General features: G+C 46.7%; 1 protein-coding gene across 5 annotated transcripts in view; it reads left to right on the top strand.

Moving 5' to 3' along the window:
* The window catches only part of eml5 (EMAP like 5), a 36,680-nt gene that overhangs the window by 8,086 nt on the left and 14,072 nt on the right, over positions 1-14,522 (top strand). For all 5 annotated transcript variants that reach the window (XM_071924158.2, XM_071924157.2, XM_071924155.2 and 2 more), the window contains exons 3-18: positions 1,862-1,960; positions 2,539-2,607; positions 6,004-6,189; positions 7,045-7,180; positions 7,867-8,068; positions 8,733-8,870; positions 9,015-9,271; positions 9,446-9,658; positions 9,759-9,926; positions 11,052-11,158; positions 11,286-11,404; positions 11,712-11,898; positions 12,106-12,211; positions 12,646-12,739; positions 14,071-14,171; positions 14,267-14,460. In XM_071924158.2, coding sequence (XP_071780259.1) covers positions 1,862-1,960; positions 2,539-2,607; positions 6,004-6,189; positions 7,045-7,180; positions 7,867-8,068; positions 8,733-8,870; positions 9,015-9,271; positions 9,446-9,658; positions 9,759-9,926; positions 11,052-11,158; positions 11,286-11,404; positions 11,712-11,898; positions 12,106-12,211; positions 12,646-12,739; positions 14,071-14,171; positions 14,267-14,460 — 2,376 coding nt within the window. The remainder of the gene's footprint in view (positions 1-1,861; positions 1,961-2,538; positions 2,608-6,003; positions 6,190-7,044; positions 7,181-7,866; positions 8,069-8,732; positions 8,871-9,014; positions 9,272-9,445; positions 9,659-9,758; positions 9,927-11,051; positions 11,159-11,285; positions 11,405-11,711; positions 11,899-12,105; positions 12,212-12,645; positions 12,740-14,070; positions 14,172-14,266; positions 14,461-14,522) is intronic.

Here is a 14,522-nt window from a genome sequence, read left to right as displayed (position 1 = left end):
CAGAGCTTTTGAGCCCGGGGACTCGTCAGATACTCACTGAACGTAGCGATGGTTTAACCACAGAACAGGATTCAGATAACGTCACACCTCAGCTCTGTGACAACGCAACATGAAATGTTTGCCTGAGTCATTATTTCTTTATCACCAGGGCCTTCTGAGAAGCTCTTGTTTAGCCTTTTCCTGACATATCATCCTCATAACCAGCTCTCTGCGGATGTGCCACTCGTTAAGGCTTACACACAGCAGCCTCCACCTGATGTTGTTTGGAGTATTCATATCTCAAAAAAATCAATATTTCATGGATCAAGCTCTAGGTTTTTTTTTATCTTCGCAAGACTCTCTCTTCCTCCCGCAGGAGTTCTCAGAGCAGAGTTACACCTCCTCTGTTTTGCAGTGGGAGACAGGGAGATGACCCCACGCTATTTTCCTGCTCGGGTAGAGAGCTGGGGATTTAGATGGGATGTGACAGTGTTTAAAGCCAGAGGAGGCTCCATCGCTTCTCAGTTTAGCGGCTCTATTTACTCCCATCTCTCCTCTCTCTGGATCTGAGAAAGTCAGAGTTGAACTGAGGACTGTCCAGAGGAATCCCTTGTTCTGTTACCCTGTCCGTCTATTAAAGCGATGTCAAAAAATACACTGATGTTGGAGACATCTCTTAGATATTCCAGTGCAGGCTGCAGTTGTGCTGTGTGGCACAAAGAGTACCGCTCACTCTGAAGTGCTATGTGATTCTAACCCCTTTTTGTTTGTCAGTTTCAGTGCTTTTCTTTTCTTTTATTCTAGTTGTTTCAACTCTTCTAGCCTGCTTACTAAAGGTCTCCTGTAACGTAATGTGTATGTAATGAGTCTTCCTGTCTGATGCTATGTACCCTGGTTGATGTTATATTTAGGATCAAGTGCTTATATGGATGTTCATGTCTTGATTAGAAGTATCCCTGTATACATTCCCATTATTTTACACAGGAACAGAAATCTCATAAACCACCAAAAACACACAGAAAAAAAAGCAAGGTGTTTACATGCCTTAGTGTATCATTTTATATCAGCATATCCCAGCTATCACCTACAGTTAATTCCAGCTTTTCTAAACAGGATGCAGCATTTACATGGGCCAACACTTAAAAGGAATACTTGAGTATCTTGAATAGCAGCAGAATATTGAAGTGCTTTTGAACACATTCATCATCACACATTCCTCTCCAGAGCGCTCCTTACAGAATAGACAATAGAATACTACCTTACTGAATAGACAAATGCCGAAGGCCTCACGCATCCTTTAATTGATTTCTTTCTACTTTCTCGGAAAAAAAATAAATAAATGTGTTTTACTCAGTCTTTACGCTTGATGGTGGGTAGGATTAGTCTCACAAGGCCTCCACAGAAAATTTTGCTTTGGGCCTCCAGCAGTTTAGACACAGCTTGCACAGTTTCACTGGGTTTCGTCACGCAGGGGCTCTTTGCTCGTCATTAAAAGCCAGACTTCTCAAATACAACTTTGAGCTTTCGGTGCCCCAACATTGAATCAGCAGCAAATGCAAGTTGCAGAGTGGAGATGGATTTCCATAAGCGCTGCTCTCTCCTCTTCTGCTCCGCTGCTGCTGCTGCCTCTGCCTACTCATTCAGTCAGCTATAGGAGGCTCCTACAGCAAAAGCACTCTAATGTGCTCACTTTAAGTGCCAGGGGCTGGACAACTGTTCTGTGCTGTAGTCATTATTAGCCCATGAATCTTTTCATTGTGGCCAGCCACGGTACAGTGGAGGTAGTTAGTTTGATCAGTGTGGTGTAACAGAATAGCAGCTATTCAGTGTGTGATGCTTCCTGTGATGCGAGTGTTGTGTTTGTGTTTTTTTCTCTTTGCAGTGTTTGGTGTCGGTGGGCTTGGACTCCAAGAACACGATCTGCGTGTGGGACTGGAGGAGAGGGAGGGTACTGGCAGCTGCTCCCGGTCATACAGACAGGGTAAACACATCTCTTCCTCCTCCGCCTCCGTCACAAGCTCAGTATCGACCGCCTCAATTAGCTATAAACGCAGGATGGAGCTGCTGCTCAGAGGGGGCATAAACAAGTTAGGCCTGATTGATTGTGAGCTTTCCAGGGCCTGTCTGAGAGGACGCCCAGCTAATGAAAAGGAATTTTAAAAAGATGAAATACAGCCAGCTGTTGTTTTCTCATTCAGCCCCCACACTATATCGCAACCGGTGTGCACACACACACACTTTCTCTCTTCCCCTATCATCTGTTGTTTTTGTATTTACATCCTTCATTCCCTGTAAAGCATTTCCTGACAAACCTGCTTGTTAAAAGTGCTTATAAATAAATTGAATTTGAGTTGAAATTGTCAGTGTGTAACTCTGAAAGTATTAAAATCAACACTGTCAGTGTTGGTATGAATCCAGTCAACATTTATTAACAGTCAGGAATTTGCTGTGTAGAGATACATCATCAAGGATCAATATGCTGCATATGATGCAAGGGAGATGTTGTGGTATTTGTTCGAAAATCAATTTTTGATGCATTGTATGTCCTCTCCTCCACAGATATTTGACATATCATGGGATTTGTACCAGCCGAGCAAGCTCGTAAGCTGTGGTGTCAAACATATCAAGGTACAGCTGCTTCCTGGTCATTTCACATAGATTACAGTCGGCTTTTGAAAACTGAAGTTCTTCATTTGCATAATATCTGCAAACAGATTATGATTTTCAGGAAGTTGGAAGAATCCAGTGGCTCTGCTCCCCTTTCTTCCCTGCCTCCTCTACTTTATCGGCATGACCATATCACAGCCTTAAAATAGATGTATGCAAATTCATTTTATTCCAGAGTCCATGGTTATTAGGCACTTAACATAAGTAGGACAGGCAATGGCTCCCAGTCTCTTCTCTCAAGTTTCATTTGTAGTAATCTGGACTGCAGAGTGGGAAAATGTTCTCTTTTATATGGGAGCGTGACTCTGTGGTACTCAGTTTCCCTTTCTCCCCATTCAGCTTTTCAAAAACCCTCTACTGTACGAACTGCAGCTGCGCTCGGGCCCTTTTCAAAACCCATCTCTATCGCTTCTTTTTCACACAAGAGTGGTGTTCATAAATCTTCAATGGGTTCATGTATGGTATCTTCGCCAAGCCTACCCCTGGGATATTTAGTAGTGTTCCTTGAGTGGCCAGGCCATTAGGAAATAACAAGAGTACACAGCCACGGAGGATGCGCACTCCCAAAGCAGTGGACAGAGAGCGAATCATTCTCAAATAGATAGGAAATGTGCCCACCGGCCCTGTGAGGCTTAGCGCTACGGCGTGCTTAAATGGGTTTGGTGTAGTCGAGTGGGTTACTGTATTTCCCAGTGGAGGAAGATCACACTGATGACTCCCTCCTCTCAATCCGGCTTGACCTGCCTCCTGCTCCTTACCTCCCTCTCCAGTAGTAATTCCCCCTGAACTCTTCCCCCACTAACCCCCTCACTCCCAATCCCCCCTCCGGCCGGTGCACCCAACCCCCCCCCCCAGTCCCTGCTGCATCCCTCAGTCTCTTCTTTTCCTTTCCCCTCTTTCGGTTTCATGATGCCGAGGCAATCCAGCAATCGTCCCACATAATTCCCCAGCCTTCACCCTCGCGGACCATGTGACATCTGCTCCCCCGGCCCTGTGCTCGCTCAGCGATTATAGCACTCAGAGCATCCAGGAGATTTAGCCCCAGTAATCCCTGCACTAGCAGGCTGCGGAAAACACAACCTCTGTGACTACCAGGACCCCGGCTGCTGGCAGCGCTCTCCTCCCCGCAGACTTCCTCCCAGCTAATCATATAGCCATTTTAAGTGTTTAATTTGTTCGGGACGGCTCAGACCTTGGCTCGCCCTTCCTCAGCTCCGGGACCCCGCCCCTTTACACACAAACGCACACACACATCCTCTACCCCACTGCCTGACTAGTAGGTGATTAGTTCACCCCCGAAGCTGATTAAGGAAGCTGTGTGTGTGCTCACGCGCGTATATATTTGTGTGAGTGGATCACAATGCCACAAATTGCCATGGAGGTGAGCTTGAGCTTGACACCGTGGGGATGGATGACAGGAGCTTTCAGAGAATCAACTTCCAACAGGTCGACAGCTAGTCAAACCTCTCACTCTGTATGGCACAGCGTTTAGCCTAGCAGTCGGCAGCGACACTGAGGGTCTGAGAAGGGGGAGGCTGTGTGAGATGGAGCAGAGAGGGGTGCATTGGCCAGCTGATGATTTATAACCCTCTCTTCATTAATTACATTAAAAAGGTTTTCCCTGGAGTGATGGTGGAGGTAACCGAGCCACTGACATCCAACTAATCCTGAGCCGAGAGGAGCAGCCTGCACCATGCCCAGTGTTCACTGGAAGCCTATTATGTTTTCAAGAAAAAAAAAAGAGTTACTCCGACAGTGATTTTAATACCGTAATACCACAAAGCATCCATTCCCTGTGTCACACTGTTTACCAGCTCCCCGTTCCAACTCGCAGTAGTTCTACTTCTCATTTTACAGTCGATTTCCAGCCTTCTACCGTGCCGCACTCCTCTGTCTTTCTCTCTCCCTCTCCCTCCCTCTCTTTCTCCCTCTCTCTCTCTCTCTCTCTTGCTCCCAGCCTCATCATAAACCCCTCCAGCATCCCGTCTCCTCTCAGTAATTCAGCAGCGAGGGGATTAGCCGGCGCCCGTGTCTCGCTGCCTTATCAGTTGCGGGCAGGGAGGGCTGTGCAGTCACGCCGCATCCATCCCCCGCTTCCTCCGCAACAGGCTGGGCCACAACCCGCCCCCCCCCACCCCCCCCTTTCCACCCCACTTCCCCTGCCAAGCCTCGCACAGCCCCAGCCCTCAAAGCTGCAGCTCCTCGACACGATCCAACCCTCCCATATACCTGATTGCTCCCACACCTGTAATTTTCACTGCTTAACCTTAACTGCCACCTCCCAGCCCCACACGCACGCTCACACACATACAAACACACACGCTCAGCTCGGAGAATCAGGATTAGGACCGTTGGGGTGCGTGGTAGAAGCCTCAGATGTTTGACAGCAGGCTGTATCTGAGCCTGCGATGCCTGCCTCTGATAATCGATCCCTCCTGTTCACACACGGCCGCCCTATCAGTCACCATGATAGGTGTTAGTGAGGCAGGGTCTGACAGGCTATTGTGATAGAGCAGCTCATTTGTGCATTCTGTCTGTCTAGCCTCCTCGGTTAGGTTTGTCTGTTCCCGTCTCATCAAAAACACCACACCACCGCCGCTCGCCTACAGTTTTTGTCTTTTCCGAGCAGCATCATGCTGTTTCAAGGTTATACTTTTTTTTTTGTGTGTGTGTGTGCAGCGCACCAGGTTTCAGTGCGTGATGCGCAGGGGGGAAGATAACGCGGGGGGATATCCTCCTTTAGGTAGGGCAGGAAAAGGGCTGTCATTCTGTCATTTTCCAGCTGCTGCCTTTGATGGGTGCGTCTCGGCGCCACGTGCCGGCGGCCGTGTCTCAGCGTTCGAGACGCGCTGGGCGAGCCCCCTCCCTCTGATCTCATCTCGATGCAGACGGAGCGTCTCTCTCTGTTTGATGGATTTAGCCCTCAGACGAGGCTGTGCCCGCGCATCCCGATGACCTTGTTCATAAATCATGAGCCTGTGTGTGCGTGCGCGCGTCTCTGTCTGTGCATGCTGATCAGGTGGTTACAGCACTGACCCCCAGCGAGAGTTCCCAACATCAGATGTGGAGGGGGGCATTTTGAATTTTGACTTTGCTTTGTTTCAAGGTGACCACGTATGTGCATGCGCTGGTGTATTCTATGGTGCTCTGTGGATGTGTGTATTTGAGTGCAGATCCGTTCTCTGCTCTGTGTGTGTGTGTGTATGTGTGTGTGTGTTTGTATATATGTACCATCCAAAATGTCAGTTTTTCACTGTTTCGTATCCAAAATAGTACATAATTGTCTATTTTCCGTTTCAGGGCAGGATTACACAGAGGATTATTAGCCACCATACTCTCTCCTGTTTGTGTTTTCAGTTTTGGAGCTTATGTGGTAATGCCCTGACCCCCAAACGAGGTGTTTTTGGCAAAACTGGGGATCTCCAAACCATCCTCTGCCTTGCCTGTGCAAAGGACGAGGTCACGTATTCGGGTGCCTTGAATGGTGACATCTATGTCTGGAAAGGGATCAACCTGATGAGGACAGTGCAAGGAGCTCACGGGGTAAGGTTTAAGTTTGCAGGTTGTGATTAGAGCCAGTGTTGTGTCTCGTCTGTGTGTCACCACCCTGTGGGGGGGCAGTAACGAGGCCAATGCTAAACAAGTCCCCGCTCAGATCAAGGGTATGTTGCGCTATGCGGCTCAGACTGCTTTTGCATTTCCCGCAGCCCCCACATGTTTCCCAGAGTGTTTTTACACTCAGACGCAAACTTGCTCAAACACTGCTGCTTCCACCCACCCTGCTGCTGAGGTTGACTCTGTTCAGCCGATTTGTTGTTTGCCCATTATTGTCCCTATCTACACCTGATCCCTTACTGTGTCTCTCTGTTGAGCTGTGCCTATATACCGAAATATAGAGGAATCACAGTTAAAGCATCCACTGAACTTAGATCAGGGGCGATGCCATGCAGCCCTGTGGCTTCGTTTGATTCTGCTCAGTAGAAAAGGATCAACGTTTTACTACACAGGATTAAATGATATCTATGGGATCAACAGCTGGGTGAAGGGATGGAGAGGTGGGGGAGGGGACAGTAACTACGTTGCACATTCATTCCTGATTTTTGTACACTGCCCACCGCCAAATGTCCACTGTCTTTCCTCCCTGTCTACCGCCGCTCACACTGAGCCAAAGCAGGCCACCATCAGAGCTTTCCAATAATAAAAAAAGACACAATAAACACCTCCCGTTATCCAGTGCTGCGGTATCTTGAGGCCGCAGTAACAGGTTTGTAATTGTGAAAGCCTTGTTAAACAAATGCCTGGCTGAGCAGCGGTGCTATGCTGTCTGTAGCCGAGGCTGGTTCTGTCGTTGTCCATTTATTGTGCAGATCCCCACTGACAGCCTGTCATTTCCTCCAGTCAGGGATTTTCAGCATGAATGCCTGCGAGGAGGGCTTCGCCACTGGGGGCCGAGACGGCTGTGTCCGGCTGTGGGATCTCAACTTCAAACCAATTACTGTCATCGATCTCAGGGAAACAGACCAAGGATATAAAGGTGATGTCAAACCGCCTCCTTTTTTCCTCTAATTTGAGTACAGAAAGGTTGCAGACCATATTGTAGTCTACTGAGCTGCTGCTAGAATTAACTTGCTAGAATTTCTTCAATGTAAAGAAAACCTGCTGTGTGGTTGAATGAAAAGCCACTCTTTAATCCATCTCTGTGCTCCTTACTAACATTTTTTTTTCTTGTCTTTTATTTTCATCGTCCCATTGATTTGTAATCTTGGACCTAACAGTAGCTAGAGGTGAAAATAGCCGAGGTGGGTAATGTTGTTGAGGGCGCAGTTAACAACCATGTCAGTCTGTTTGTAACGATCCCCACATTGTTCTTCTGTTCCTCTTGTCGTTACTAAGTCCAAGCTGTTGTAATTATACGCTGTATACAGATGTCATGTGTGCATGTGTATACAGCACATGCTTCCTCCATCCTTTTCTCTCTGTTATTTACCCCAGAGTCAGTTGCAGAGCAGCTTGACAACATGTGCTGTCATTGCATTTGCTGTTGAAATCCCCATGCTAGGTAGCCTCCAGATGGCTATTTACACCGTCCCTGTAATTCTCCCTGTCGTGTCTCTTACACCGACCTTGTGTACGCATCGGCATACGTCTGTCTGGTTTGCTCTTTGTACGCATGTGTTTTTTTTTCTCTCCTGATTGTTTTGTGCGTCTGTGTGTTGACAGGGCTGTCGGTGCGCAGCGTGTGCTGGCGGGGGGATCACATCCTGGTGGGCACCCAGGACAGCGAGATCTTCGAGGTGGTGGTCCACGACCGCAACAAGCCCTTCCTCATCATGCAGGGTCACTGTGAGGGCGAGCTGTGGGCGCTGGCTGTGCACCCCACCAAGCCCCTGGCCATGACCGGCAGCGATGACCGTTCAGTCAGGTGAGTCGTCAGGCTCAACCTGGCAGTGGCTCTGAGACTGGCACAATGTTGGAGTAAAAGACACTCAATAGGATGATGAGCGAATGATTTATTTGACAAAAATCCAGTCACTTCTATTTTTTCAGTATGTGGCTCATGCAAAAAAATGAGCAAAAGTGTAGTTTTTGACAGCTGTGGAGGGATAGTTATTTCAAAAATGTAATAAATTATGCATTATCTTTCAATCAAAGTAATTAGTGATTTTTGAAATATTACTTCATTTGGTTAGTAATTTGATTAAAACCTCAGCTTTTAAAATATTATTCTGAAAGTATTTTTTGCATTGCCTACTTACTCTTTGTAACTCTTTGTATCATTATGTAATCATAGTTTTAGGAACAATTTACCCCCAAAGCTGGTTTTAAAAAAATGGATGGGTGCCTCACTCTCCTCATTAAATGTTCTTGTAGATTGTTGTCTGATGAAGATGAACATCATGTTTTAATATCCTCTATTCTTAAGAAAATATTCGGATAATTGAAGAGTGTGGTGCCCATTCATTGTGTACTTCTAGACTGTTTTTGTGGTTGCTCCTCTGCTCCTGTTGATTTGTCCCCTGTGTGACCCCAACACCAGTTTGCCTGTAAAGTTCTCCTGCTGAGCCGAGTTCCCTCTGTGTCAACAGGATATGGAGCCTCATAGATCATGCACTGATAGCTCGCTGTAACATGGAGGAGCCCATACGCTGTGCCGCCGTGAGCACCGATGGCATTCACCTGGCACTGGGCATGAAGGATGGCTCCTTCACCGTTCTCAGAGTCAGGTGGGTACACAGGTCAAAGGAGAACCCTGATTCCAGATGACTGAATTCACTCGGAATTCAGTAGTGACTTTTATGATAAAGGATTCTATCATTTTTATTTTTTGTAGTTCTTCAGTCAAGCTAGATTTCTCTCCTTCTCTCCAGAGATATGACAGAGGTGGTTCACATCAAGGACAGGAAGGAGGCCATCCATGAGCTGAAGTACTCCCCAGATGGGGCCCACTTGGCTGTGGGCTCCAACGATAACTCAGTGGATATCTACGGTGTGGTGCAGAGGTACAAGAAGGTGGGCGAGTGCATCGGCTCCACCAGCTTCATCACACACATGGACTGGTCCACGGACAGCAAGTATCTGCAGACCAACGATGGCAGCGGTAGGAGGCTCTTCTACAGGATGCCAAGTAAGCACAACCTTGCTGTGTGAATGTTTCCAGTTGAATTACTACTGTTAGAGCATATATTCTCTGTAACATGAGAGAAATCAATCAGGGAATGTCAAAAACGTCAATGTTGCTCGGTTGTCATATTGTCACGCTGCTGCTGTGTGAGATAAAACGTGTCTATCTTCTGTTGAGGTGGCAAGGAGATTAGCAACAGGGAGGAGCTGAAGCTGGTGCAGTGGTCTTCCTGGACATGTGTGTTGGGTCCGGAGGTGAACGGAATATGGCCCAAGTACTCTGAGATCAACGACATCAACTCTGTAGATGCCAACTTTAATAATCAAGTCTTAGTAACAGCCGACGACTATGGATTAGTAAAGCTTTTACGATATCCATGTGTTAAAAAAGGTGAGGAAGACCATGTCGTTCGATATTGAAAGTGGCTTGTGCACACATTTGTTTCTATTCGTGTGCACAGTGATGTTGATACGTTTCCTCTTGATTTCAGGTGCAAAATTTAAAAAGTATTTAGGTCATTCAGCCCACATAACCAACGTTAGATGGTCACATGACTACCAGTGGGTCATAACTATTGGTGGCGCCGACCACTCGGTTTTCCAATGGAAGTTTGTTCCAGAGAGAAAGTCTAAAGAAGCGCTGCATATAGCGCCGCAAGGTAAGCTGCCATCCAGTCTCATTCAGTAATATCATCATTTAACCAGAATATGGGGATATACTTCCTAAAAAACTTAGGCTTTACATATTACCTTCCAATCAAAGGAATATTTGAATATTATAGTAATACAATGTTGCTTTGTGTATAGACCAGTGACTTGCATTACTTATATTACTGATGCACTTTCACAAAGTCATTGCCTTCTCAAATGGCTCCTGCCAACATGTTGGTCATCAAATCAAGTAAAGTGTGGGACCCATTTGATTAAAACTCCACTCAGTCAATTACTGCAAAATCATGTGCAGAAAAAAAGTAAAGTGGGTTAACATCACAGTTCTTTGATATCAGCTTATATATTACTTTTTAACATTCTGGTTGTAGTGCAATTCTGAAAGTAGGCCTAAATTTCCATTAGTTGAAAAAGTAACTGTAATAATGTCACCCAATTTGTACAAAGTAATGTGTTTAATTGCTTAGTTACTCATTAAGGGCTGTATGATTAATGATGACTTGCAGTTACATAATTTGCCCCCCACGCTGCACATAATAGCCTCATTATGAATTTGACGTGCCAAAGCACTGAAGAGCAATGAAGATTGTTCTCCTCCCATACAGTTTTTTCAAACTATCTTTTCTGTAATACTCTCCAAAGGAAAGGCCATCACATAATTAAGACGAATCCAATAAAAGTGACTGAAGCTTGGAAAGCATAATTGCATCGTCATTTCCAAGCTGTGTTTTTCCCGGAGACAGAGCGCGGCTGTGCTTTCTGAAATTAAAGCACATACTAACTGCCTTTCCATTTAATTTTCCTAATGGATCTTGTGAGCAGCAGCCCTCGGCTGCCAGCGCTGCTTATTGCCTTGTCTTGGCACGGCTCTGTTTCGCTGCATCAGCATTTTTATGAATTTGTCTTGAGTAATGTCACTGCGAAGCGCCACTGCCTGATAAATAGAAGATGTCATAGTGGCCGGCAAACTATTATTATATGATCCACCTTGGCTTTAACTGAAACAGGATGCAATATTTTTTGTCCTGGATGGGCAGTGGGATATTTGTGTCTGATGTAGAGGCAGGGACGGATTTTACAGGTGGGGTCTGATGCAACCTTCTTTCCACCTGCAGAGACCTTGGCGGACTCCAACAGTGAAGAGTCAGACTCTGATCAGTCAGACGTACCTGAGATGGACTCAGAAATCGAGCAGGAGACGCAGCTCACATATAGACGACAGGTCTGTAATGAAATCAAAGATGTTCCCCTCTCCAAATCATATTTCAGTTTGCATTGGCATAATCGGGATTTAGTTTAACAGAGAATGGTTAAGACTTTATAAAACCCACTTGTCTACACATGCTCAGGTTTATAAAGAAGATCTACCTCAGCTCAAAGAGCAGTGCAAAGAGAAGCACCGAGCGCTGGCCATGAAGAAGAGAGAGCGAGCACCGGGGAGCGGGGTGAAGCTGCACTTCATTCACGGGTGAGTCTGTAGCACAGTGAATATGAAAATCTCTAAACCAAGTCCAAACACACGGCAAACACAGAACAGCTAACACATGAAGAGTTTCATTCCAAATGAGATATCCACCACAAGTCATCTTAAGACCAGTGCTTAGAAAACAGCTGTTTTGAGGATAGAATCATCTGTGTTTTGGAAATACTGACTGATGAATTTCCGGTAGACAAATCTTTCCAAGATGGAGATACAGCACTTTTGAATGAAGCCCTTCATATTGTCCTTGTGTTTTCTTTTCAAACGTCATTCCACTTGTTTTTTTGGCTTGTAGCTACAGAGGCTACGACTGCAGGAGCAACCTGTTCTACACCCAGACAGGGGAGATAGTCTACCATGTAGCTGCGGTCGGTGTTGTCTACAACCGACAGCAGAATACCCAGCGTTTCTACATGGGCCACGACGACGACATCCTCTGCCTGGCGATCCACCCCCTCAAGGACTTTGTAGCAACAGGCCAGGTAGCTGCCAGCATGAAATATTCAGCGGCTGGTTTTAGTGGCTCTTGGCCCCCCAGGTCCGAGGATAGAGTTCAAGGAGGCCCTCGTGAACTGGAGAGTCATTGCCAATGCGTGTTTATAGGCCTCAAGATTCTGTTGTTGTAAAGTGGAAATGGATTTAATTCGACAGATTGCGTTAGGACTTTGAATGTTTTGTTTTCTGTCCAGGTCGGCCGAGATTCCTCCATCCACATATGGGACACAGAGATGCTGAAACCCATGTCGGTGTTGAAAGGTTTCCACCAGCTCGGAGTGTGTGCGCTGGACTTCTCAGGTAACACCCGACGCTGTTTTCTACCATCCATTTCAAGAGAACATATTTATGAATATATTTACAATTGCTCCTTGAGATCTTTCAGTCAGAGCTGAATCAAAAAAAAAAGACTTCTCTCCCCACAAAGGATATGGGCAAGTTCACAAGGGAGCCAATTTAACAAGCAACAATGAAAAATCCTGTTTCTACTGTCTTTTTGTGGTGGCAGTCTGACAGCATCAAGGTGGAGCCACTCATCTGGCTTCCTTTAATTGGGCCCAAACAGAGGCAGAGCAGTTATCCCTGTGTCAATATCAGGGAACTACCTGCCAAGGATCAAACCCACCAGACTGCTTTAATGTTGCTAACAAGGGCCGAACTTCACTGAAGCAAATCAGGAGTCGGCTTTGTCAGTACTTTATTAAACGGCGCCATTTTCGGTTTTCCCTCCACAGCGGATGGCAAACGGCTGGCCTCGGTGGGCCTGGATGACAATCACACCATTGTGCTGTGGGACTGGAGGAAGGGGGAGAAGCTCTCAGCCATACGGTTAGTACAGTTATTACAGTCTTTACGTGGCTGCGGATCAGCCTGTCACCACCCAGCAGCAGCTGTCGCCACATCAGGAGGGGCGGCACAATAACAAGAGCATGAGCTTTGACAAACCCTGCCATTAATTCTAAAGATGGTTTGAGCACCTCCACTTTAAATATGGACATTTATAGATGAGGGGCCAAATTGAACCCACTGCGCTGTTTCGGGTCTGCAGTGTGATTGATGGAGGAGAGGAGAGAGAGGGGGGAATTGCCTTGCAGATTACGAGGCGGCTCCTCTCTGAGCAGAGAACACTTAACCCTGCCAAGGTTTGAATGGTTAGAGTAAGGGTTTGCCCCAGGGCTCCAGTTGTAGATCCATAATAAATGAGAATTACTGGTGAGCTTGGGCTGTTTGATACATGATGTAAATGATACGTGTGACCAGATATGGAGCACACCAGACTTGCACACTAGATGCAAGTGGATTACCTTACCAGACTTATATTGCTGCAGTGCATGAGAAGCATTTGTTTGTGAGGAACATAATGGTATATTTTCAATTTCATGCAAGGTAAAGTCATATAACCTAGAAACAAAAAGAAGTATCTGTCTGGAAAACCTGCAGACCTCCAAATATCTGGCTTTCTTCCTCGGCCCACTGTTCATGTTCATATTTAGTACCTACTCCATTGAAATGCCCCCTGGCTAGTTGGAGCAGTGCATGCAGGCTGCTCTCCTGCGTGCTGTTGTGTGCCGGGCTCCCATCGCAGCTCGGGGACAGCTTGGAGCTGCACTAATCTTCTTTGCAGACCCTGGTGGGCAGAGCAGTGAGGCGGGCAGAGGGAAATGGGGCCTGACAGAGCTTGCCTTGTACACCGCACTGCCTTGTCCTCAGCTGGGAGAGGAGAAGCGTGCGTGTGTACGAGCGAGGGTGAAGGAAGGGAGGGGCAGAGTGAGGGAGGGGGATGGAAATGCAGCGAGTGGGGCAGAGGGCAGGGAAAGGGTGAGCTAGGGGTGAGTAAGAGAGAGATGGGGGAGGGGGGAGGGGGGGTATAATGTTGCCGTAGCTTCACCGAGGCTCAGTGAGGCAGCAGCACAAAGGGCAACGATTAGAGAACTTGGAGTGTCAGGTACGCTCCATCGCATCGGGCAGGGAACAGCCACTGATCCTTATTGTTCATACTGTGTAAAGCAGTCAGCAGGCCAAACAGGGAGACAGATACAAAAGGCCGCAGCCTTTCTCCTATGTGGTTTTAATGCTGGGCCAACTGCTTTTCTTTCTCTTTATATGTCAAATGTATGATTTTTTCATGGATTTTTTGTGATATGCAAATTGATTTTCAGGGGAAGCAAGGACAAGATATTTGTTGTCAAAATAAATCCCTACATGCCTGACAAGCTCATCACAGCCGGAGTGAAACATATGAAGTTCTGGCATAAAGCTGGTAAGACCCCCGGCTACGTTGCACTTTATTAAGGACAAACCTGTCTTAGTTGTGATATAATTTAGTATAAGTTGATTTTCCATTTTGTCTCTTAGGTGGTGGTCTGATTGGGCGCAAAGGGAACATGGGGAAGACAGAGACTATGATGTGCGCCGTGTACGGCTGGACGGAGGAGATGGTGTTTTCAGGCACGTGCACAGGAGACATTTGTATCTGGAGAGACATGTTCCTGATGAAGACGGTCAAGGCCCACGACGGCCCCGTTTTCAGTATGCACGCACTAGAAAAGGTACCGCAGGGGAAAGGGTTCATGCACTGGCCAGTGAGAACATGTTTTGACATTTCAAAAAT

Source organism: Centroberyx gerrardi, chromosome 17 (genome assembly GCF_048128805.1).
Source record: "Centroberyx gerrardi isolate f3 chromosome 17, fCenGer3.hap1.cur.20231027, whole genome shotgun sequence".
NCBI lineage: Eukaryota > Metazoa > Chordata > Actinopteri > Beryciformes > Berycidae > Centroberyx > Centroberyx gerrardi.
This window is presented reverse-complemented; position numbering and strand designations above follow the sequence as displayed.